At 49.2% G+C, this 25,743-nt stretch overlaps 1 protein-coding gene across 1 annotated transcript in view; it reads left to right on the top strand.

Annotated features, from left to right (window-relative positions):
• The first annotated feature begins 16,199 nt into the window (after positions 1 to 16,199).
• BMP8B (bone morphogenetic protein 8b) overlaps positions 16,200 to 25,743 on the top strand; it is a 29,837-nt gene continuing 20,293 nt past the window's right edge. The window contains exon 1 of the mRNA XM_027607586.1: positions 16,200 to 16,539. Within this exon, the coding sequence (XP_027463387.1) occupies positions 16,200 to 16,539 (340 nt within the window). The remainder of the gene's footprint in view (positions 16,540 to 25,743) is intronic.

The following is a 25,743-nucleotide window of genomic DNA, read 5'->3' as shown; positions in this document are numbered from 1 at the left end:
ACCCTGAGATCATGACCTGAGCTGAAGGCAGACGCCCAACCACTGAGCCACCCAGGTGCCCCCCCACTTATGTGTATTTTGAATATCACCTTTATACATATGTCATTTCTTAGTACAGAGATATATCTATACAATAAGTTCTCAGAAGACAGATTGCTGGGTCAGAGTGTAAATGCATTTGAAATTTTGGTTGATGTTGTTAAATTGCCCTCCATAGGGACTGTACTATATTTGCACTCCCATCAGGAAGTTATGAGTGCCTGTTTCCTCACAGCCTCACCATCAGTCTGTGTTGTCAAACTTTTAAATTTTGGGGTGCCTGGGTGGGGAGCCTGCTTCTCTCTCTCCTCCTGCTGCTCCTCCCTACTCGTGTTCTCTCCCTCTCTGTAAAATAAATAAATAAATCTTTAAAAAAACCTTTTTAGCTGTTTGCTGTTTTGATACGTGAGAAATTTTAGCTCTGTATAATTTAAATTTGTACTTTTATTATAATGAGTGAAATTGGCATATTTCAAAATATGTAGTGGTTGTTTTCATTTCTGTTTTGTGAACTGTATGTCGATGAGGACCATGTGAAGCAATTTTTTGTTTGTTTTTACTCTTCAGAGCCATGGGCAGGTGTCAAAGGGTTACTTATTGGGAACAAATATATGTAGATTTGCATTTAATTTAATTTAATTTACTTATTTTTATTTTTTTATTATGTTAATCACCATACATTACACCATTAGTTTTTGATGTAGTGTTCCATGATTCATTGTTTGTGCATAACACCCAGTGCTCCACGCAGAACGTGCCCTCTTTAATACCCATCACCAGGCTAACCCATCCCCCCAACCCCCTCCCCTCTGGAACCCTCAGTTTGTTTTTCAGAGTCCATCGTCTCTCATGGTTCGTCTCCCCCTCTGACTTACTCCCCTTCATTCTTCCCCTCCTGCTATCTTCTTCTTTTTCTTTTTTCTTAACATATGTTGCATTATTTGTTTCAGAAGTACAGATCTGTGATTCAACAATCTTGCACAATTCACAGCGCTCACCATAGCACATACCCTACCCAATGTCTATCACCCAGCCACCCCATCCCTCCCATCCCCCACCACTCCAGCAACACTGTTTGTTTCCTGAGATTAAGAATTCCTCATATCAGTGAGGTCATATGATACATGTCTTTCTCTGATTGACTTATTTCACTCAGCATAACACCCTCCAGTTCCACCCACGTTGTTGCAAATGGCAAGATCTCATTCCTTTTGATGGCTGCATAATATTCCATTGTGTATATATACCACATCTTTTTTATCCATTCATCTGTCGATGGACATCTTGGCTCTTTCCATAGTTTGGCTATTGTGGACATTGCTGCTATAAACATTGGGGTGCACATACCCCTTCAGATCCCTACATTTGTATCTTTGTGGTAAATACCCAGTAGTGCCATTGCTGGATCATATGGTAGCTCTATTTTCAACTGTTTGAGGAACCTCCATAGTGTTTTCCAGAGTGGCCGCACCAGCTTGCATTCCCACCAACAGTGTAGGAGGGAGGGTTCCCCTTTCTCCTCGTCCCCGCCAACATCTGTCGTTTCCTGACTTCTTAATTTTAGCCATTCTGACTGGTGTGAGGTGGTATCTCATTGAGGTTTTGATTTGGATTTCCCTGATAACGAGCGATGTTGAGCACTTTTTCATGTGTCTGTTGGCCATTTGGATGTCTTCTTTGGAAAAATGTCTGTTCATGTCTTCTGCCCATTTCTTGATTGGATTATTTGTTCTTTGGGTGTTGAGTTTGATAAGTTCTTTATAGATTTTGGATACTAGCCCTTTATCTGATATGTCATTTGCAAATATTTTCTCCCATTTTGTCGGTTGTCTTTTGGTTTTCTGGACTGTTTCTTTTGCTGTGCAAAAGCTTTTTATCTTGATGAAATCCCAATAGTTCATTTTTGCCCTTGCTTCCCTTGCCTTTGGCGATGTTTCTAGGAAGAAGTTGCTGTGGCTGAGGTCGAAGAGGTTGCTGCCTGTGTTCTCCTTTAGGATTTTGATGGACTCCTGTCTCACGTTTAGGTCTTTCAACCATTTGGAGTCTATTTTTGTGTGTGGTGTAAGGAAATGGTCCAGTTTCATTCTTCTGCATGTGGCTGCCCATTTTCCCAACACCATTTGTTGAAGAGACTGTCTTTTTTCCATTGGACATTCTTTCCTGCTTTGTCAAAGATTAGTTGACCATAGAGTTGAGGGTCCATTTCTGGGCTCTCTATTCTGTTCCATTGATCTATGGGTCTGTTTTTGTGCCAGTACCATACTGTCTTGATGATGACAGCTTTGTAATAGAGCTGGAAGTCCGGAATTGTGATGCCGCCAGCTTTGCTTTTCTTTTTCAACATTCCTCTGGCTATTCGGGGTCTCTTCTGGTTCCATACAAATTTTAGGATTATTTGTTCCATTTCTTTGAAAAAAGTGGATGGTATTTTGATGGGGATTGCATTGAGTGTGTAGATTGCTCTAGGTAGCATTGACATCTTCACAATGTTTGTTCTTCCGATCCATGAGCATGGAACATTTTTCCATTTCTTTGTGTCTTCTTCAATTTCTTTCCTGAGTATTTTATAGTTTTCTGAGTACAGATCCTTTGCCTCTTTGGTTAAATTTATTCCTAGGTATCTTATGGTTTTGGGTGCAATTGTGAATGCGATCGACTCCTTGATTTGTCTCTCTTCTGTCGTGTTGTTGGTGTATAGGAATGCCACTGATTTCTGTGCATTGATTTTATAGCCTGCTACTTGACTGAATTCCTGTATGAGTTGTAGCAGTTTTGGGGTGGAGTATTTGGGTTTTCCACATAAAGTATCACATCATCTGCAAAGAGTGAGAGTTTGACTTCCTCTTTGCCGATTTGGATGCCTTTGATTTCTTTTTGTTGTCTGATTGCTGTGGCTAGGACTTCTAATACTATGTTGAATAGCAGTGGTGAGAGTGGACATCCCTGCCGCGTTCCTGACCTTAGGGGAAAAGCTCTCAGCTTTTCCCCATTGAGAATGATATTCGCTGTAGGTTTTTCATAGATGGCTTTTATGATATTGAGGTATGTATCCTCTATCCCTATACTCTGAAGAGTTTTGATCAAGAAAGGATGCTGTACTTTGTCAAATGCTTTTTCTGCATCTATTGGGAGGATCATATGATTCTTGTTCTTTCTTTTGTTAATGTATTGTATCACGTTGATTGATTTGCGGATGTTGAACCAACCTTGCAGCCCAGGGATATAATTTATTTTATTTTTAAGTAATCTCTACACCCAACATGGGGCTTGAGCTTACAACCCCAAGATCAAGAGTCACACGCTCCACTGCTCCACTGACTGAGCAAATCCCACAGATTTGCATTTTAAAACAAGCACCTCTGCAACTACCTGCTGATTTTTCTCCCTCCACACTGTCTCACTTCCCTCCAGTGAATAGTGTGAAGTTCCTGAGAGGCCAGCAGGGGTGGACTTCTGAGCACAGAAGGAATGTCCTTGGACAGGAGGGGAGGGAGGGAGGGTCAGGGAGCTGTGTGATAACTTCTGTTTTCTCTCTCGGGGAGAACATTAGGTCATCTGCTGAGAGGGAGGGAGTAGAAGGGAAGATAGAAGACTGAGAACAGTGTATCTAAACAACTGAACCCAGAAGGATTTAGCAACATTGAAGTTGGTGACTGTGAATTTATGGTGTCCCCTATGCCCCGTGGTTTATGCTCTTTAGCGATGCTTGCCACCTGGATGCAGACATGAAGGAGATGGATAGTTGGGCTCATCTAGAGTTTGGGGTTTTGATAGGAGTAGTGGAAGGCAGTGGAGTTCAGGATGTTTGCAAGGAAATGATCGAAATGATGGAACATGACACTGACGTTGGTTGAAGTACAAAAGGAAGGCAGATCAGAGTTGGTGGGTAGGGAGAAGTTGGAGCGTTCTGTGGATCGGAGGCCTTGAAGAGGTCCAAGAAGAGGAGGGGCTTGACTGGTGGAGCAAGCAAGTTGGAAAGACATGAGTCTGGGCTACAGTGATTCTGGGCTTTGCAGGGTGCACAGGGTTGTCCCGGACATCAGGGGTGCTGTGAAGTGCAGAAGGAGGTCACTGGGGTGGAGGAGATAAGGAACGAGAAGCCAGGGGGAGTGGAGTCATGGATGATGGTCCTGTGCCTTTCTCTGTAGGCGGGCACTTCTCAGAGGATCTTGGTGGCACTTGTGTGGGGAGTTCATAGAAGAACAAGATTTCACATTGGGTTTACATTAGAATCTTTTACAGAAACTATTCATTTCAAGCCGTTAGCAGGGAACACAGATGGAGCATTTACAAAAATAGAGCATGTATTTTAAGGTCATAAAGGAAGTCTCCACAAATTCTAAAGGATTAATGTCATATAGTCTATGTTTCTCATGATGCAGTGAAATTACAAATTATAATAGGTTTATATCTTTGAGAACTATTGTATTGACAACTTTTGGTAGAAAAGGAAAGCATAAAGAAATCTGAGAAGTATTTAGCTCTGAGTAATAATGACAAAAACCACATGGCAAAGTTTGTGAGACCCAGCTAAAGCAGTAGTTAGAGGCAAATTTTTATCTTTAAATATGTTTATTGGGAAACAGTACAGGTATAAAACTAAGCCCCCCCAAAAAAATAAAAATAAAAAATAAAACTAAGCCCCCAAGAGACATGAAAACATACATCCACACAAACACTTTTAAGCAAATGTTCATAGCAACAACTGTTTAAAATAGCTCCCAAATAGAAGCAATACAAATGCTCATCAACTGGTGAATGGATAAACAAAATATGGTATGTCCATACAAGGGAATATTATTTGGCAGTAAAAAAAAAGAACAAAGCACTGCTCATGCTACAACATAGATGAATCTCAAAAACATTATGTTAAGTGAGTGAAAGAAAGCAGACACAAAATACTTTGCATTTATGATTGCATTTTTGTGAAGTGTCCAGAAAAAGCAAATCTATAAAAAAAGAAAGTAGATTATTGGTTGCCTAGGGCCGGGAGTGGAATTAGGGATAAACTGCAAATGGGTATGACATTTCTTACTTTTGGCAGTGATGGAAATATTCTAAAATTATATTGTGGTGATGGTTGCACAACTCTATAACTACTAAAGATCATTCAATTGTACACTTAAAACAGGTGAATTTTATGGTGTGGAAATTACACCTCAATCAAGTATTAAAAATAAACAAGGCAAGCATTCAATTTAAGATGGTAAAAAATGAGCAATGAAGCAAACCTCTAAAAACAGGCAGGAAGGGGGCCCCTGGCCAGCTCCTTTGGAGGAGCATGCAACTCTTAATCTCTGGGTTGTGAGTTCGAGCCCCATGTTGGGTGTAGAGATTACTTAAATAAACATTTAAAAAATAAATAAAAACAAAAACAGGAAGGAAGAAAACAATTAAAAAAATCAGAAACCAAGGAAATAAAACAAACAAAAGAAGGAAAAATAAATTTGGTGTTTTGAAAAAAATTTGATAAAATATAAAAGTAAAAAGTATAAAAAATATATAAATGTATATAATAAAATATATGTAAAATAATATCCAGAGGTGGGTTAATTATCACAGTGAGTTCACCTACAGCTTAAGTAAACAACTTCAGTTTCCAATAACAAACAAGTCATAAGCTTGTAGGCATTCTGTTCTTCATCGATGACAGGACTTGCCATCTCAATTGTAGGATCTGGCTTCTGTTGATTGACTAGGCTGTACGCGCCTCTGCCCAAGCACTTCTCATGTATTATGTCTTTGCAGCCTCTCAGCAGTCCAAAGAGGTAGGTGCTCTTATTATCCCCATTTAACAGATGGGGACTGGGGCTCCCAGGGCTGGGCTCCTTGGAAGAGGTCACAGAGCAAGTTTTTCCCCTGGGCGCTAGGCTGCTGGCGTCCACCAGGGGGCAGAGAGAAGCCAGGAATTCAGACACAGGCTCCATGTTTTCCTGAACTTCCCTTAGCCTTCCTTTGTGGTCAGAGACCTTGGTGATCAAGGGATCTGCCCTCTGTTTCTCACTTTACAATGGGATAAACTGAGGCCAGGGAAGGATAGGGACGCACCCAGGGGGGAGGGGGGCAGAGCCGATCAGGAGCAGAAGTGGCACCAGAGCCCAAGACTCCAGCCTCCCAGCAGCTTGGACCCCTGCCCTAGACTCAGGTGACCCTCAGCACCCGGGGGGAGACACGGTGGCCTGGATTCCGGACGGTGGCCGGGGCTCTGACCCCAGCTGGGAACTCCACAGACACCCATGGCGGCACACAGAAGGGATACAGCTGCCTTTTCCTGAGCAAGGCTCATCATCACGGAGTCATTCCCGAGTTCCTTGGAACGTGGGGAGAGCGCCTCCCTCACAGGACTGTTGTGAGGATTCATGCAAAGCACTTCACCCAGAGGAAGTTCTCAAGAGGTGAGGTGGCTCTATGACTGTTGTTGTTCCTATTTCATTATGAATAGCAGGTCGCCTGGCAACCAAGGGAAGCAGGTGTCTCTGAGGCCTGTTCTACAGAAGAGGAAGTGAGGGCGAGGGTCCAGAGCTGGGGATCTGGGGTGAATGAGGGGCAGCTGTCAGGTCATGACCACAGCGCTCTCGGTGGGTACATTCATGATCCCATCCTGCCCACAAGAAGTCAGAGGTTGAGAGGTTAAGTGTCACACGGCTGGTGTGGAACTTTGATAGGATCGCCTGTCGGATTCCAGAGCCTGTGTTCTAAACTGCTTCCTTGGCCTCAACCACTACCCTCTACTGTGGGAGAGTATGATCAGGACAGGCGTTCTGTCATTAGCGTGTGTCTGTGGACCTAGTCCTTGGACTGTAAGATGCCAGAGGTACTCTGTCCCTGCCCCTTGCACTCTGCTTGCAGAGTGTGGTTTGGGTAAAAATGTCTAGATATTACTTTCGGTCACTTTTTAAATTGTGGTAAATATATATATAACATTGGGACCCCTGGGTGGCTCAGTTGGTTAAGTGGCTGCCTTCGGCTCAGGTCACGATCCCAGGGTCCTGGGATTGAGTCCCGCATCAGGCTCCCTGCTCTGCGGGGAGCCTGCTTCTCCCCCTGCTTGTGCTCTCAATCTCTCTCTAAAAAAAAAAAAGTATATATATATATTTAATGTTATATATATACAAATATATATATAAATATATATATATTTAATGTTATATATATATAACATTAAAATTACCATTTTAATGATTTTTAGGCATATAGTTCAGTGGCATTAAGTATGTTCACACTGTTGTGCAATCATCACTACCATCCATCTCCCGAACTTTCTCACCATCCCAAAATGAAACTCTGTGCCTATTAAAAAAATAACTCTTCATCCCTCCCTCTGCCCCCAGGCCCCTCAGAACCACCCTTCTACTTTCTGTCTCTGAATTTAACTACACCAGGTATCTCATTTAAGTGGAATCATACAATCTTTGTCCTTCTTTGTCTGGCTTCTTTCAGGTAGCATAAATATTCTCCAGGTTCATCCATGTTGTAGCATGTGTCAGAGTTTCCTTCCTTTTTAAACTGAATAATATTCCATTGTATGTATATTCCACATTTTGTTTATCCATTCATCTGTTGATGGATATTTGGATTGTTTCCATCTCTAGGCTATTGTGAATAATACTGCTGTGGACATCGGCATACAAATATCTATTCACCTCCCTGCCTTCAATTCTTTGGCGTATATGACCAATAGTGGAACAGCTGGATGTTACGGAAATTGTGTTTAGCTCTTTGAGGAACCACCATACTGTGCCACAGCAGCTGCCCACTTATATTCCCACTGGCAGCACACCTGGGCTCCAATTTCTCCACATCCTCACCAACACTGGTGATTTTCCGTTTTGTTTTGTTTGTTTTATAATGGTTATCTTTGGGTTTTGCTTTTGTTTTGTTTTTTTTTAATAATAAACATCCTAATGGATGTAAAGTATCTCATTGTGGCTTTGATTTGCATTTTCCCAACGATTAGGAATATTGAAATTTTTTTAAGACCCATTTTATTTTATTTATTTTTTAAAGTAAGCACTGCACCCAACATGGGGCTTGAACTGACGACCCTGTGATCAAGAGTTGCACACTCCACCAGCTGAGCCAGCCAGGCACCCCTGAACATCTTTTCATGTGCTTATTGGTCATCTCTATATCTTCTTCGGGTAAATATTTAAGTCCTTTGCCCGTTTCTAAATGGGTTGTCTGTTTTATTGTTGTTGAGATGTAAAAGTTCTTTATATATTCTGGATATTGTTGGATATATGATTTGCAAATATTTTCTCCCATTCTATACGTGGTCTTTTTTTTTAAGATTTTATTTATTTATTTGACAGACAGAGACACAACGAGAGAGGGAACACAAGCAGGGGGAGTGGGAGAGGGGGGAGTGGGAGAGGGAGAAGCAGGCTTCCCGTGGAGCGGGGAGCCCAAAGTGGGACTCCAACCCAGGACCCTGGGATCATGACCCGAGCCAAAGGCAGACACCCAACGACTGAGCCACTCAGGAGCCCCTATCCATGGTCTTCTTGCTCTATCGATAGTGTCCTTTGATGCACAAAAGTTTTAAATTTTGATGAAGTCCAAAAGTGCAATTGATCTATTTTTTCTTTTGTTGCCTGTGCTTTGGGTGTCATCTTGATGACTTTTTACTCTATTTCTTTTCTTTTCTTTTTTTTTAAGATTTTATTTATTTATTTGACAGAGAGAGCACAAGCGGGGGCAGAAAGGCAGGCAGAGGGAGAGGGAGAAGCAGGCTCCCCGCTGAGCAGGGAAAAGCCCCACGTGGGACTCCATCCCAGGACCCCGAGATCATGACCTGAGCGGAAGGCAGCTGCTTAACCCACTGAGCCACCCAGGCGCCCAACTTTTTACTCTATTTCAAACCAGCCCAGCATGGAGGGCCCTCTCTCTCTAGAGTTCAAGCAGTATTCATTCAGCAGTCAGGACTGAGCCAGCCAAAGAAAAGGGATCTCTAAAAACGGTGAGGTTTGTGTGCTTTTCTCAGGCAGCACAAGTTGGAGGAGGCCCTGCTGTTTTCGGGCCAGTTCATGGATGCTTTGCAGGCCTTGGTCGACTGGCTGTACAAGGTGGAGCCGCAGCTGGCCGAGGACCAGCCCGTGGTCCTCGACCTCGTCATGAACCTCATGGACGCCCATAAGGTGAGGGGCGGGAGCTGCGCCGCAGGGAGGCAGAGCCACTGGGTTCTCTGCCTCTGCAGGCCTCCTGCGCATGCTCCTCATCCAGGGGAGAAGGGAAGTCTACGTGAGCCCGTGTCTCTGTTCGTCGGAGAGACCTTGCCTCGCTCTGTGTGTATTGCTGAGATTCTGCATCAGTCACGATGAATGTACCCAAATTGCTTTGATTCAGATTTGGCAATGTGTAAATTTCACCTTGAGAGGTTTCCCCCACCCCACCCCCACCCAATCCCAGTCCTTTCCTCCATTGGGTCACATCCTTCATTTGGGTCACAGATGGGTTTAATTTCAGGGGGAAAGTTCAAACATACCCATTTTCACTGACTCCCCAAATAAATGTGAGAACTTTTTAAGCACTTTGAACCATCCACAGCAGTATTTAGGGTAGCCTGAGCCTGTCATTGTGAGCTGCATAATGTCCTCCTGTTTCAGCAGGATGGATTCTGATGTGGGGGCACTATCTCTGCTAATATTATTTATCTTTTTTTTTTTAAGATTTTATTCACCTATTTGGCAGAGAGAGAGAGAGAAAAAACAGGGGGAGCGACAGGCAGAGGGAGAAGCAGGCTCCCCGCAGAGCGGGGTGCCCAATGCGGGACTCAATCCCAGGGCCCCAGGATCATGACCTGAGCCAAAGGCAGACCCTTAACCGACTGAGCCACCCAGGCGCCCTCTTTATCTTTTTTTCTAAGATTTTATTTTTCTTTAATCGCTACACTGAACATGGGGCTTGAACTCACAACACTGAGATCAAGAGTCGCCAGCCAGGGGGCACCTGGGTGGCTCAGTCATTAAGTGTCTGCCTTGGGCTCAGGTCCTGATCCCAGGGTCCTGGGATCAAGCCTCACATCGGGCTCCCTGCTCCGCGGGAAGCCTGCTTCTCCCTCTCCAACTCCCCCTGCTTGTGTTCCCTCTCTCGCTATGTCTCTGTCAAATAAATAAATAAAATCTTAAAAAAAAAAAGAGTCGCCAGCCAGGCACCCCAATATTCTTTATCTTGAGACTAGTTTTCCTGATATTAATAAGCTACTCGAGCCTTCTCTTTTATTTGCATAATATGTTGTTTTTCCATCCATTTACTTTCAACCTGTATGTTATATTTACAGTGCATCTCCTAGAGACAGCTTGTCCTTTGCTCTTTTGCTTTTTTTTTTCTTCTCCCTTAAGTCATCTGACAATCTTTGACTTATAATTGGAGCATTTAGTCCATTAATAGGAGGTGAGCTGACCCACTGGCTGGAGATTCCCCACAAAGACAGGAACTGTGTCATTATGTTTGTTTGTTCTTGGCATGTAAGCATACCTTGGGAACATGATGAGCTGGCTTTTCCCAGCCTCCTAGATGCAGCCAGCCAGAAAGGTGAGGGAGGCACACTCTGGGCCCCTTAGCAGTCATTTAATGAGGCAGGATAGTGCACTTAGCCCTTGGCAGCCTCTGTGTCTGACACAGCCACGACATAGGAGCTCAGGAGAGGATCTTGTGATAGGATTAAACAGGTCCTCAGATCACAAAATGCAGAGGTTAAATGTGTTGGCAGAACATTGAATAATCTCCATTCCTGTAGTATCTTTCTTATGGAAAACTGTTCTGCTTTTTTTTTTTTTAAGATTTTATTTATTTATTTGACGGCACAGGAGCAGGTGAGCAGAAATGTCTGCAACAGGACAGGTGAAGGGACCACAGGTAGTCCCACATGACTGCAGCAAATGTACGCCACTGGTGACTAGATAAGACTATAAAAAGGAAACACCACCAGGGACCCAGTGATGGAGGCCAGACCACTGAGTGCTGGGCACTTGATCACATGATCACATTGTGCCCTCCCGGTCCCCAAGATGTGGCCTTCAACCCCCCAGCCCCCAAATGTGGCCAAGTGCATTTGGAAGACAATGAATTAAAGCTAAGTAGTTTCTTCACTGCAGGACTTCCCAGAGCTTACTGCCCGTTACAGGAAGCCTACCCAGGGGAAGGGAGAAATGTAGTGTGCAGCCTTTACCAAAGTCCTTTTTGTAGGAACCCCCTCACCAACCTCAGTTTGGATAATCCTGCTGTAAGAAACGAAAGGCCATGGGAGGATTTTGAGCCATTTACAGATATCCCATTTTCATTTAGAAATTCATCCTGGGGAATGAGGAGTGTGGGAGGGATAGGGAATGAGAAACAGGAGACCAGTTGAAAGGAAGCCTGTTAGAGCCCTGCAGGGTGCGGAAGACCCTCCAGAACCGCATAGGAGAAGGGCATGGAAAGGCTCAGGGGATTCAGGAAGCATCAGAAGGTAGAATCAACAGCCTGAACTGCCTTTGGAGGGAGGAACACACATTGGCTCCCAGGTTTCGGGCTTCATCCATGTCTAATCCCTTTTGGATATAACTCCTGGTTTTAGGAGAGGGTCTGTGCAGGGGATACATTTGGAGTTAGGCATGACCGTGTAACAGCAATGGAGTCTCAGGTGGGTGAGCTCATCATCACCAGGTTCAAAGTCCAAGAGGGAGAACTGGACTGTGGACAGAAGCAGGGGAACATCAGTGTTTAAGAATGGGCAGGAAGGAGTAATTGAGGAAGGAAAGAAACAGGAGAGCAGGTGTCCTGGAAGCCAAGGGAGGAGAGTGTTTCAAGAACAGAGCAGTTAGTAATCCCCCGATGTGCAAATTACAACAGCAGAGAGGTGTATTTACTTGTCAGATCAGCAGAGATATATTGATTCATGTGTTTAACAATAATACCTGGTTTTGGCAAGGGTGGAAGAAGATGGGCACCCTCATACGATTTGGGTAACAGACAATATGTAGCAAAAACCTTATAAACCAAGTATGCCCTTTGATCCAAATATTCTATCTCTACAAACTTATCCTAAGGAAATCATCATGGAGGGTGATGAACAAGATTGTTCATAACAGCATTGCATGTAATATTAAAAAAGAAATGTATTATTCAATAACATAGGACTGGTTAAATACATTAGGATAGTCATAAAAAATCATGAAACCAATAAAATACTATATGTGAAATAAATAATAGCATGGTGAAATATTGCAATAAATTATGAAATCAATAAAGCAAGCATGATTATGGTTTTTTTTGTACTAAAAATATACAGATGTATATGAGAAAAAGACATACCACATATTAACCAGTATTTCTCTCGGGAATATGGGTTTGGATGATTTTTGTTCTCCTTTTTACCTCTCTATATTTTCAAAAGTTTCTACAATAAGCAAGTTATTTTTTTAGTACTTTGAATAGTGTAACAATAATATTTTAATAATAACAACAGCTAACATTTACTGACTACTTGCCATAGGCCAGTCACTGTGCTAAGTACTCAATCTACAACCCCACCGTCGTGACCCCATTCACAGGTGAGCAACAGCCTGAGAGGTTCAGAAACTGCCCAAGGTCACAGCGCACCAGGTGGCTGGGGAAAGCCCTTGTTTGACACTACTTTCTCCAAGAGACCTTCCCCACCTCAGTTCCCTTCCAGTTCCTGAGTTCTAGGACTCCACTCACATCCCCACCCCCACGTCCCAGCTCCTTGTCCTCTGCCCTTCCAGAAGGGAAGGCGCTTTGCCAGCCCTCGGTTTCGGAGCCCAGCTTCGGTTCTGCCTTCTGTACAGACTGTTCGCTTGACTATCACCCCTGTTGGGGGTCCAGGCCACGAGGGGGCAGGGACTGGTCGGCTTCATTCCTGGCTCAGGGCAGAGGATGGAGCGGCCCATGGTGGTTGCTGTTGAACTGAGTTGTGGGCTGACACCCTTTGGAATGGCTAAAACCTGATGTTTAGGTTTATGGGAATGTGAGGCCCCTTGTTTAAAGAACACAGCTATCTCTGCTCACCCTAAATGGAGATCAATGATTTCTGCTCTAAGAATCAGCCCGCACTGGGCTGCTTACAGTCTAGCTGGAAGCCCAGTGTTGTACAATACACAACCTGAGGATTACAGGCAGGACCTGAGGCTCCAGATGATGTTGATGTGGACTCCAAGGGGAGTACAGAGGGATGCCCAGAGAAGGACAGTGAAGAGGACAGGAGACTGAGGCCCTGAACAAGCCTGACACGGGGATGCCCCCTTGACTCTGCCCCTGCCTCTCTATGCAGTCACCAAGCCTGGGGGATGCAGCCTCCTCGACTGCTTTCTCGTCCACCCTCCACCCTGTCACCAAAAAGGATCATGGTCATTGTCCACCCGCCCTCATTACTGTACCTGCCTCCCAACTGTGGGCCCTGACTCTAATCTTCGTCCCTCCAGTCTGTATTCGCCCCTGCAGCAGACTCTGTCTCAGGCATTTTCAGTGGCTAAGCTGCAACATCTTTAAGGGGCTTATAAACAGTGTAGAAATTCACCCGTTGGGTAAAAGGCAGACTAAGCATGGGCCTAAGACACCAACAAATGATTGTTTCTTTGTTTATTATTTTATGTACAGTAGGCTCCACACCCAATATGGGGCTTGGACTCAGGACCCTAAGATTAAGAGTCGCATGCTCTACCGACTGAGCCAGCCAGGTGCCCCAACAAGTGACTGTTTAGATTTAAAATTTGATATAAAAGTTCTGATATTTTTTGTTTGTTTTAAGGATTTATTTACTTGAGAGCGAGCGAGAGAGCGAGCATGAATGGGGGTAGAGGCAGAGGGAAGGGGAGAAGCCGACTCTCCCACTGAGCAAGGAGCCTGACTCCTGGATAGATCCCAGGACCCTGGGATCACGACCTGAGCCAAAGGCAGACACTTAACCAACTGAGCCACCCAGGCACCCCAAAGTTCTGATTATTTTTAAAAGATTTTTTTTAAAGATTTTATTTATTTGACAGAGAGAGACACAGCGAGAGAGGGGACACAAGCAGGGGGAGTGGGAGAGGGAGAAGCAGGCTTCCCACGGAGCAGGGAGCCCGATGCGGGGCTCGATCCCAGGACCCTGGGATCAGGAACTGAGCCAAAGGCAGACACTTAACAACTGACCAACCCAGGTGCCCCTAAAAGACTTTTTTTGAAACTCACGAGCTGAGATCAAGAGTCCTACACTCTACCAACTGAGCCAGCTAAGCACTCCAATTTTGATACTTTTTAAAAAGTTTGAAGTGATCATGGAGAATTCTTAATTTTGGTGGACTTCTTAATTTATTTTGAAGTTTAATAGTGAATCCACACTGGGGCCCCATAACGTTATCATCTGTTGTCCAGGGCCCTCATCTAGTCTTCCTGCAAGGTCCTTTGGGTCCATCTTTTGCCAGGCCCTCAGCCTCACCTTCACCCGGGCCATTGCCCCCCAAGCTCTCCAGGTTCCACTGAACAGCTCACCTGCCCGAGCCTAGCTCCACTGTTGTGCGACAGGGGAAGTCCCTTAACCTCTGCGTGCCTCAGTTTCCTCGTCTGTTAAAAGAAGGGGTTGAAATGGCGTCTGCCCTATATGTGCGAGCATTAAAGCGGTGATGCAGGGCACACATGGCACACGCTAAGTGCGGAGTGGTACCTGCACTACGCTCCCTGGAGTCGCACGACACCAGCAGTTTCCTCTGCCTGGCACGCTCTTCTCCCACTGACCTTTCCTGTCATCCCAGGCCCATTCCTTCCAGCCTTCCGAGCTCAGTCTAGGTGTCACTTCCTCCCAGCGCAGCGCCTGAGCCATAAATGAATAAATGCAGCGAGAGGGCGCCCAGGAAGAGCAGAGTGTGCGGAAGGGGGCTGAGTCAATGGAGGGGTTTCCGTGCAGAGCCTTCTCTTGCAAGCCCTTGGGGTTCCTGACAATTAAGATGCACAAAGGGAGCTTCCCGGGCGCTCCGGAAGGGCCGCAGAGCTCCTTGGCCCGGCTGGAGGCGGGTGCGCGTCTCCCGTGCGCGGCGGGATCAGCACCGGGGGCCGCAGGGCTCACAGCGAGAGCTTGCGGTGACGATGCGGTCACGGGAACATCGCGGAGTGTGGGGAGCCCGCCTGGGGCGCGGGCCGGGAGCACACGGGAGCCAGGTGTGTGGGCGCCCGGGAGCAAAGACTGAGCAGGTGTCGGGGAAGGAGAAGACCCCAACAGCGCGTGCAAGGAGACAGCGGGGAAGGCGCCGGGTGGCCAGGGAGGAACTGAGGAGGCGGCGGCTGGCAGGGGAACGCGTCCCACTCCCCGGGCGCGACTGGCACCTGCGGTGCCCCCCTACCTCTAGACCCTACTGAGGCTTTTCAGGTTCCGGAGCGACACAATGCGCACCAGGCGGGACTGCCGCCGGGTCGCTCCGCAGGCGGGACGGAGACTCCAGATCCCCGCCCGGGCGAGAGGGTTCGAGGACGCGCCCCGCGGGAGTGCAGCTCCCCGATTTCCCCGGACAGCGCCGCTACCCTGGGGTCCCCAGGCCGAGGCCCCTCGCTCGCCCGACGACGCCCCCAGTGGCTTGGAGAGGAGCCCAGCACGGCCCCGAAGTTCCGACGGCTGGACGGGGGACCCCTCACCCGACCCGTCCAGCTCCCAAAAGCGGCTCACATCTCCGGGTCGCCAGCACCCGCGACATCAACCGAGATCCCCAGCCCCTTCCCGCGGCGTGGGTTCCGCGGCCTTGGCCCCGCCCCGCGCCCCCATTGGTCGAAGCCGGAGGGGGCGGGGCCCGACGGCGGCGCGCGGGCCCCACGGGCGGCGGAGGCGGGGCGCGCGGCGCAGACGGCTGGTCCCACTGAGGAGACGCCGACGGGAGCTTGCCCGCCGCCCCTGCCTCTGAGCCGGCCTCGGCAGCAGCGGCCTGACGGCACGGCGGCCACAGACAGATTGGCTTCCTGTCCCCGCTCCCCGAAGGAGCTCCTACCGTGAGGCGGCGGAGGCCTTGTCGACGCCGCCGGGAGCCCAGCAGGTGCGGCGCGGGAGGCGCGCCGAGACAGCGCCGCGGCCCCGGCGAGCCCGCCCGAGCCGCCGACCCCGAGCCTCGCCCGCCGCTCGCCGTCGGGGCGGCCCCGGCCCCGGCCCCGGCTCGGCCGCGGAGCAGATGCGCGCCCGCTGAGCGCCCGCCCGGCCCGCCATGGCCGCGCGTCCCGGACCGCTGTGGCTCGTGGGCCTGGCCCTGTGCGCGCTGAGCGGCGGCGGCCCCGGCCCGCGCCCCCCGGCCGGCTGCCCGGCCCGCCGCCTGGGCCCGCGCGAGCGCCGCGACATGCAGCGCGAGATCCTGGCGGTGCTGGGGCTGCCCGGGCGGCCCCGGCCCCGCCCCCGCGCGCCGCCCGCCGCCGCCCGGCTGCCCGCGTCGGCGCCGCTCTTCATGCTGGACCTGTACCACGCCATGGCCGACGACGACGACGAGGACGGCGGCCCCCCGGAGCGGCCCCCGGGCCGCGCCGACCTGGTCATGAGCTTCGTCAACATGGGTGAGTGCGGCCGCCGGGTGGGCGTCCGGGGCCCCGGTGACCGTGCGGCCTCCGCGTGGACGCGCGGGTGCGGACGGGGCCCCGGGACCCAGCACGGGCGACAGGGGCCGGTGCACCAACTTGGCCTGTGTGCGCCGCTGCCGCGAACAGGTGCCCCCTGGTCGTGGCCACGCCCCCACAGAGGGTGGGAAGTGTGGGGCTCAGGGCCACCAAGTCCAAGGACTGTGGGCCTCGTGGGTTGGGGGACCGGCAGGGGCAGAGGCGCGAATGTGAGTCGCAGGGATGTGCGCATTCGTCCCGCTCCCGAACACACCCAAGGGTAGGAATCATCATCTCATGTCGGGTGGACCGGGCAGTGCCAGGAAGACCGTCTGGTCCTGGGGAGACAGATGAGTAAACAGGCCGGGATGCTGTCACAGTGATAAGGGCGGTACTGGAGAGAAGGACAAAGTTCAGTGTGGAAAGCCCCGGTCACATCATCAAAGTGACCGGAGCTGAGAACCCAGGTGTCGTGAGTGCACAGCTGCCTGTTCCCTGGCCAGAGCCCCAGCTCCTGTAGGTGAGGGTGTGGCTGTCAGGGCAGCGGGCGGGGCAGGAGTACACTCTGAGCTCAGTGGGGCAGTCCCTGATCTTGTCACCCTGGGCCTAGCACCTGGGACGTGGCTGGCATGCAGTGAGCGTCCAGACCGGTGGAAGGACCCAGTAGGCCCCTTGGACCCTCGTCGTTCTTCCACACAAAGCCCAGCCTTTCCTTTCTGCGGAATTTTTTTCTCCAAGTCGTGGAGCCATTTGTGGTTAGAGTACTCAAAGATGTCTTTCCCATTACTAAATGCTCTTTAATCTACAGTCGTGAACGTCCCCTATCTGCTTTGCTTTCTGTCTGTGGCCAGTGAGGGCCAGGGGTCTGGGCTGGAGCAGACACCAGACTGGATCTGGGGATTCAAGGACTGCAGCTCAGGCTGAGGTGGAGACAGGACCTTTGCCAAGGCCACCAGCATCCCTTCACCTACAGTCTTACCCCTCCGCACAACCCTGGGAACAGAAATGATACTCATCCCCATCTCCCAGATGAGGACGGTGAAGCTCAGAGAGGCAATGTCATGCCCAGGATAGCACAGCCTCTCCCTAGCCCAACAGGACAGGCTCAGGTTGTTTGGCCCTACATCCAGTCCTCAAGGAGGCGGTATTGCTACTGTCAGGAGGGCAGGCTTTCAGGGTGGAGAGAGCTTCCAGAGGGGTTTAGGCAGAGAAACCCAGGGGATGGAGCAGCAGCAGGTTTTGTGGGGTTTTCAGCCATTTGCTTCCTCTACTAGGGCAGGCAGAGTGGACAGCCAAGGAGACCTCTGTCCCCCACACCCCAGAGCTGGTGGGTGGCTGAGGTGGGGTGTGAGCAGCAGGAAGTGGCTGTTAACCTCTGCTGAGAGCCAGGTCCCAGGCACAGGACTTGGTCAGTGGGTTCTGAATGCCACCTTCCAGGTTAAGGGCAGGGTGGAGACTCAGGACAAAAGAGACCACGTGTGGAACTGAGGCTAGAGCCCTGTCCTCAGGACAAGCTGACCTGGGGCTCAGAACCAAGGGGGGTTGTGGACACAGTCATCCTGAGAATGTCCCTAAGGGCAACATCCATTAGAGTGAGTCACTGCCCAGCCAATGTCCTGCTTCCCCAGTATCACCTTGGTCAAGGCATGCACAGCCTTGGTAGGAGCTATTGTGAATCCAGCAGCACCCTTAGCTCAGACAAGTCTGATTTCTCTCCTGCCTCTGCTGTGTGACCTTAGACAAGTCCCTTGCCGTCTTGGAGTCACAGATCCTTCCTTGTAAAATGGGGCTCGTAGAGATCAATACATCGTCAAGGTTATTGTGTCATTGGTTGATAGATGGGAGGAGCAGAAAGTCAGCCTTCTTGTAGGTGCACCTGGCCTGGTCCCTGCTGACCCCAGTCCCTCCCAGCTGCTGCCCAGCCTTGGCTGGGTGTGTTGGGAATGTCCCACACTTCTTATGTACAACCCAGAAACAGATTTTAAAAGCAAACCAAAAGGTGTCTATATCAATTTCTATTATTTATTTATTTTTAATTTTTTAAAAAGATTTTATTTATTTGTCAGAGAGAGAGAGTGAGCACAAGCGGGGCAAACAGCAGGCAGAGGGAGAAGCAGGCTCCCCGCTGAGCAGGGAGCCCGATGTGGGACTCGATCCTAGGACCCGGGGATCATGACCTGAGCCGAAGGCAGCCGCTTAACCAACTGAGCCACCCAGGCGTCCCTATATCTGTTTTTAGAATAAAAACTAGCACTTGAAGTTCTATAGCCTAGAGAGTCTTTGTTTCATCCATCTAGTAACGAACGTGTGAGCTCTTTTACCAGCCCCCCTTTACATGGGCTCAGAGAGGTTAAATGGCCAGCCCAGGGCCACACAGCACATCCATGACGTCATCCAGGGCCTGTGGATTCCAGATGCCAGCTTCTTCCCACGCTGTCTGTGCGTGTTTCATTAAGATCTAAGGCCTCGGACGCTGTGGGCTTAACAAGCAGATCTTTGTTCAGCGGAAGCCCTGTCTGTGGGCGGGCCCAGCCAGCTGTCAGAAGGGCCTTCTTTATTCTGATGTGCTAATTGCACTAGTAGAACTCTTTCAGTTTGAGTGGTTTTAACTGGTAATTACCTAGGCTGTGGGGGCGGGTCGAACCCCTTCGGGTTAGGCACCTAGCAGGATTCTTTGCTTGTTTGGAGGCCCAGGCCCTTGAACCACCACGAGTCTAATGGTAGAGTTGCTGCGCTATCCGCGCCCACGCCCCAGCTCCGGTACCTGTGTCTCCAGCTCCACCTCTCCTACTGGCCCCATCTGGCTCCCGAGAAGCCAGACCTGGTACCTGCTAGGTCCCTGACCACCCACGGCAGCCTGTGGGACCCAGAGCCCACGGGCCTGTCACAGGTCTCCGGCCTGTGGGTCAGGCCTCTGTGCCCAAGCAGATGCTTAAGGAAGCCCGTGTCATGGCTGACGGTGTCTCTGTACGGAGGCCAGGGCTGTGGTCAGAGCTGGGACCCCTGCCTGGCCTGTCAGTCTCAGACTGTACACTCTTGGCTCCCCTTGGTCAGGACACGAGAATGGGGGCCGGTACCCATGTGGAGCAGACGCGGTCCGTCCTGGGTGTTCCTGTGCTCAGGGAGAGGAGAGCCCTGAGCTGGGAGGCAACACTCACGTTCTTATACCGCCTGGACCCGCCACGGATTCCTTCCTGTCCCGAGTCACCTCCCTTCCCTCCCTGGGCCTCTGTTTTCTCGTCCAGTTCACAGTGACGTATCAGAAAATGAGGGGCCTCCCAGCCCTGACCCCGTGGCCCTGTGTTGGGGACAGCTCCTCACAGCACCACCCCCTGCCCTGGGCTGGAGCGTGGGTCTGACTGGCTGTACCTCGGGCACCTCGGGCCGGTCCAGCCGGTGGTGAGGGAGGAATGAGGCAGGAATGGCCAGCTCTGCATGTTCCTCCTGGTCCTTCTCCACCTTGAGTCAGAGGGACAGCAGGTGCTGTGTTCCCGGTTGAGAAACGGAGGCACAAACAGCCCTGCAGGCAGAGGTCTAGCCAGAAATGCACAGAGCCGTCTTCACTGTTGTCCCGACCCTTCTCTGACCAGACTTACTCCCGAGCCTCGGGCAGCCGAGGACGGGGCTGTTGAGCTGAGGTGTTGGACTGGGGAGCGGCAGGGCTTAGTGGAAATGAGGGACCTGGTGCACGTCCTCCTCAGCCCTGTGACCTTGAAGGGGCAATGCTTGGTCTCCATGACCCCAGGGTCCCTTTCTTTCATTCTTTTTTTTTTCTCTATTTAAAAAAAATTTGTTTTTAAAGAATTTATTTGTCAGAGAGAGTGAGCGAGCACAAGCAGGGAGAGCAGCCGGCAGAGCCGGCAGAGGGAGAAGCAGCCTCCCCGCTGAGCAAGGAGCTGAAGGGCTCCATCCCAGGACCCTGGGATCATGACCTGAGCCGAAGGCAGACGCTCAACGGACTGAGCCACCCAGGTTTCCCTCTTTGGTTCTCTACTCAGGAATTCTTTCATTTTTCATGAATTCGCTCAACAAATAGTCGTGTGGTAGCCGCTCCGTGCCAGGCACAGTTCTAGTCACTGGGATGTGCCAGTGAGCCTAACCAAGTCCCTCCTCGTGGAACCAGCCTTCTGGGGGGAGCAAATAGTAAATGGATAAGCCACAGAGATGGTTGTCGAGTGGTCTAGACGGTGACACCCCCTATCTGGAAGCCAGGAGTGGAAGGACAAGGGGAGGGCAGAGCGGACCTGGGTGGGGGGTTCTGACCTGGGACTCAGACAGAATCTGCATCTTGATGCTGCCGCCTGCTGTGAGTGTGATCTGGGCCTTCCAGGCCACCTCCAGGAGCCACAGTTTCTTCCTCTGTAAAGTGGAGGCACTCAGGGTACCCACCCAGCGGGACTGTTCAGGGACCATGTGAGATGGTTCCAGGTGAGGATCACGTGCCCAGAACCTCCAGGTCTGTGCCTTCATCTGCATCACAGTTATGGTCACATCTATGTTTTGAAAAGAGGAGAGTGAAGCTCAGAGTAGTTCGGTGATTTTCCCAAGGCCACCCAGCAGGTCTGCTCCCTGTCTCCTCTGGTCTTCTATATAGAAGCTGCCTCTCCACCCAGGTGGGGGCCTGGCCCATCATTAGGTGCATTAAGTGTTGCTGAATTGGACTGTCTTGACTGTATGTTGTAAACTGAGAATCTCATTTTAAAAATATCTTTATTTGGGGATTTTATAGAACTCATGAATGTTCATTGTAAAAGATTCATACCATATAGATTCATTGTAGAATTTCATTATAGAAAATCAGACCATATGTTCAGAAACATAATATGGAAGCCCCTTGTAATCCTCTCTCCATTTCAGAAAAAACCAGCATTTTAATCCTTTGGTGTAGTTTCCCCAGCCAGCCCTGACATTTTATCAATACAGATACTAATATTTTATTATTATTGTTATTTTTTAAAAATATTTTATTTATTTATTTGACATAGAGAGACACAGCAAGAGAGGGAACACAAGCAGGGAGAGTGGGAGAAGGAGAAGCAGAGCAGGGAGCCCGATGCAGGGCTCGATCCCAGGACCCTGGGATCACGACCTGAACCGAAGGTTAACAACTGAGCCACCCAGGCGACCTTATAATATTTTTTTTGCAAAATGGGACATAAATGCCCACTGTCTTGCTACTTCATTTTTCATTTAACAGTAAATCCTTTGTCCATCTTAAAATCTATTAATGTGACCATATGCCCAAAGGTGGCATCTCTTACTAAAAATTAATTTAGCTTTATTGATGTATAATTGACATATAAAATTATTAGATATCTACAGTGTACTATGTGGTGACCTGATACATATAGGCATTGTTACAGGATTCTCCCCAGCTAGTTAATTACCACATCCATCACCTCAGATTTCAATTATGCACTACTGTGTTATCAACTCTAGTCCTTATATTTTACATTAGGTCCTCAGACCTTATTCTTCTTATAGCTGAAAGTTTGTACCCTTTTACCAATCTCTTGCTATATCCCCCACCCCCCAGCCCCTGGCACCTATGGCACCTACTTTTCTACTCTCTATCTCTATGATTCTGACTTTTTTTTTTTTTTTTTAAGATTTCACTTAGCATAGCGTGATTTCACCATGCAGTATTTGTCGTTCTCTGTCTGGCTTATTTCACTTTGCATAATGCCCTCAAAGTCCAGCCTGTGTTGTCACAAATGACACAGTTGCCTTCTTTTTCATGACTGAATAATACTCCATCATATGTACATACCGCATCTTTTTTGTCCATGTATCTGTTGATGGACACTTAGGTTGTTTCCATATTGTGGCTGTTGTGAATAATGTGCAGTGAACATGGGAGTGCAGAGATCTCTTCGGGATCCTATTTTTATCTCCTTTGGATCTATTCTCAGAAGTATGCTTGCTGGATCATAGTTTCCAGTTTTTCAAGGAACCTCTATAATGATTTCCACAGTGGCAGTACCAATTTACATTCTTACCAACAGTGGATAAGTGTTCCCTTTTCTCCGCATCCTCACCAACACTTGTTATCTCTTGTCTTCTTGATGATAGCCATTCTAACAGGTGTGAGGTATAGCTTATTGTGGATTTGATTTGCATGTCTCTGATGATGAGTGATGTTGAGCACCTTTTCATCTGTCTGTTGGCCATTTGTATGTCTTCTTTGGAAGAATGTCTGTTAAGTTCCTCTGCCTATTTTTAAAAAATTTATTTATTTGACAGAGAGCGAGAGAGAGAGAGAGCACAAGCAGGGGGAGTGGCAGGCAGAGGGCAAGGGAGAAGCAGGCTCCCCACCAAGTAGGGAGCCGTACGTGGGGCTCCATCCCCTGACTCTGGGATCATGACCTGAGCCAAAGGCAGTTGCTTAACTGACTGAGCCACCCAGGCGCCCCTCTCTGCCCATTTTTAAATTGGATTTTTTTTTTTTTTTTTTTTGCTATTGAGTTGTATGAGTTCCTTATCTATTTTGGATATTAGCTCCTTATCAGATACGTGGTTTGCAAGTATTGTCTTTCATTTCACAGGTCACTTTTGCATTTTGTTGGTTTTCAAAGGTTTCTCTTTCCAAGAGTTGAAGGTGGTTCCCCTTTCTCTAAAACCCTGTCGGTCCACCAGGATGGTGTCCCCTGTGAATCCCTGATAACTGCCTCCTTCCCCACATCCATCTCCTCAGTGTTTTCTTACCCTTCAGGGGCAAATGACTACTACCACCCCCAGCCAGCAGGGGAGGAAATGGAGTCTCAGGGAGTATAAGTGACCAGCCCCGTTCCTGGGTCCCCAGATTCACAGGGGCAGATGTGAAAAGTGGATCACAGCAGTGAGGAGGCTCGGCCCTGCAGCTGGGAGGCCAGAGTGGTGGGTCACTTTGGAGGAGGACACACCGGGTTTCAATCCTGGGCTGCCACTCGAGAGCTGTGAGATGTCGAACAGGTTACTAAGAGTCCCCACAGCTCAGTTTCCTCACCTTTAACATCGGGATAATGTACCTGTGTCGTAGTGCAACACTTAAATAGGTTAAGGCATTTAAACACTTAGCAGATGCCTGGCAGTGCTCAGTAAGAGCGGCCAGCCTTACGTGGGAAGGGCCTGCCATGTTGATCCGCACCCTCCCGGCCCAGCCTGACCACCGACTTCGGGCCCTGCGGCTGAGTGGGAAGGAGTACCGTTTCAGGATCAGGCTGCCTGGGTTCAGATCTCCATTCTGCCGCTTGCTGTTTGTAGTGGCTGCTATGGTGTTCCCCACGTCTTCTCTTCAGGAGTGAGCCGCCTGGAGGGTGGGCTGCTGACCGCCGAGCCCTTCTCTGGGTGCCCATCAGCTAGTGCACAGGAGCTGCTTCTGCCAGGTTAGCCACACTCCTTGGCAGCACCCCACATTTAACAACTGGTTTATGGGGGTATAAACGTCCAGCCCTCTCGTCTCAAGGAGGGACAGCTCTGAACGGCCCCCGGCCCCAGAGCTCCCCCTGCAGGCGGAGTGGGCTGAGGCCTTTGTGGGGTGCAGCACTGTTCAGCTGCACTCGGCCCCGCTCCCTCCATTCCCTACAGAGAGAAGTCCCCACCAAACCTCCGGACTCAGAGACTTGCTCAGGAAACCTGACCTCAGATACTGTTTATATGATTTTTGTGTAAATTATGTAATGCTCTGTGCCTTGGTTTCCTCATCTGTAAAATGGGAGAGATAATAGTTCCTGTCTCATAGGATTGCTGTACTAAATGACTGCTAAAGCAGTGCCTGGTAAATACTCCATAAATGTTAGTTTTGTCTGTTTTTAGCCCAAGGCCAGCTAGTTAGTAACAAGGCCAGCTAGTTAGTAACAAGACCAGAAGTAAAACCTGGTAATTTCCTTCAGCTGCTGGCTCTGTGCCCTGAGCGGCGGCCTTTTATTCTAAGCAGCCAAGGGCTCTGGATACAGTAGGGGTTCTGGGGAAGCCGAAGACCACAAGACCTGGGTATGGAGAAAGGTGGATTGCTGGGTCTGTGGCCATTCCTTAACAAACACTACTAGGAACCCACTGTGTGCTGTTCCCCTTCCTGGTTATCTCGGGGCCTATTCCAAAGTACAGCCCCAGCCCAAGTTCTGCTCGTTATAGTGGGAAAGATAGGCCCAACTCTGAGAACTCAGTGTAAATTATAGCAAAACAGGAGGAATGGCCACTCACCCACTTGACAAACAGGAGGAGGGTGGTTCACTATAGCAGAAGACAGACGGGGTCTTCCTCTCATTTTGTGGGAGACAGACAAGGCCAGAAGAAGAGGAGGAAGGGGCTCCTGGATGGAGGACTGAGAAGCCTTGGCAGGAGGTAGTATTCATGCTGGACCTTGAAGAAGGGTAGAATTTGGTCAGAAGGAGGTGAGAGGAGATGTTTAGGCGGAGGGGAGGCACGAAGGTGATAAAGCTCTCGGCGTGCGTTGGAACTCCGGTGCCTCAAGTGAAAGTCCACTCAAGACACTTTCCCTGCTCTGATTCCTTCTGTGTGTCCCTTCATGCCGGCATTCAAGTTCCTCGAGTCTCGTACTCCATGTCCAGTGTTCGAGTCCAGCTGAACCACACGGTGTTCCCTTGACATGTCCCCAGCGTGGTGAGGCTGTGAATGAGGGGAAAATACACACTTTGGAGTCAGACATACCTAGACTCTCATCCCACCTTGGGTGCTCCTGTGAACTCATGGAAATCAGTTACCTTCCCTGATCATCCGTGTTTTCATCTATAGAATGGGGTGAATAAGGCCTCCTCCACTGAGTTGTTGTGTCCTCCGGCCTGGTTCTCAGTGACCCTGCCTCCTGGTATTCATGCCCTTGTGTAGGTCCCTTCCACACTGTGCCAGTGCTGTTCTGTGTGACCAATAGAACATGACAGTAGTGATGGTATGTCACTTCTGAGATTAGGTTATAAAAGACTACAGCTTCCATCTTGGGTCCTACACCCCGCCACTCTCCACACTCCTGCCAGACTGCTGATTCTGGGGGAAGTCATGCTGTGAATGCCATGAGCTATCCCAGGGAGGGGCCGACATAGTGAGGAACAGAAGCCTGCCACCAACAGCCACATAATTGAGCTTAGAAGTAGATTTGTTCATCCCAGCCAGCAACTTGACTCTCACCTCATGAGGGACCCTGAGCCATACCCACCCCGCTGAGTGCCT

The sequence above is a fragment of the Zalophus californianus genome, chromosome 4 (assembly GCF_009762305.2).
Source record: "Zalophus californianus isolate mZalCal1 chromosome 4, mZalCal1.pri.v2, whole genome shotgun sequence".
Classification (NCBI taxonomy): Eukaryota; Metazoa; Chordata; class Mammalia; order Carnivora; family Otariidae; genus Zalophus; species Zalophus californianus.
The sequence above is the reverse complement of the archived record's forward strand: the minus strand, read 5'-3'. Positions and strand labels throughout refer to the sequence as shown.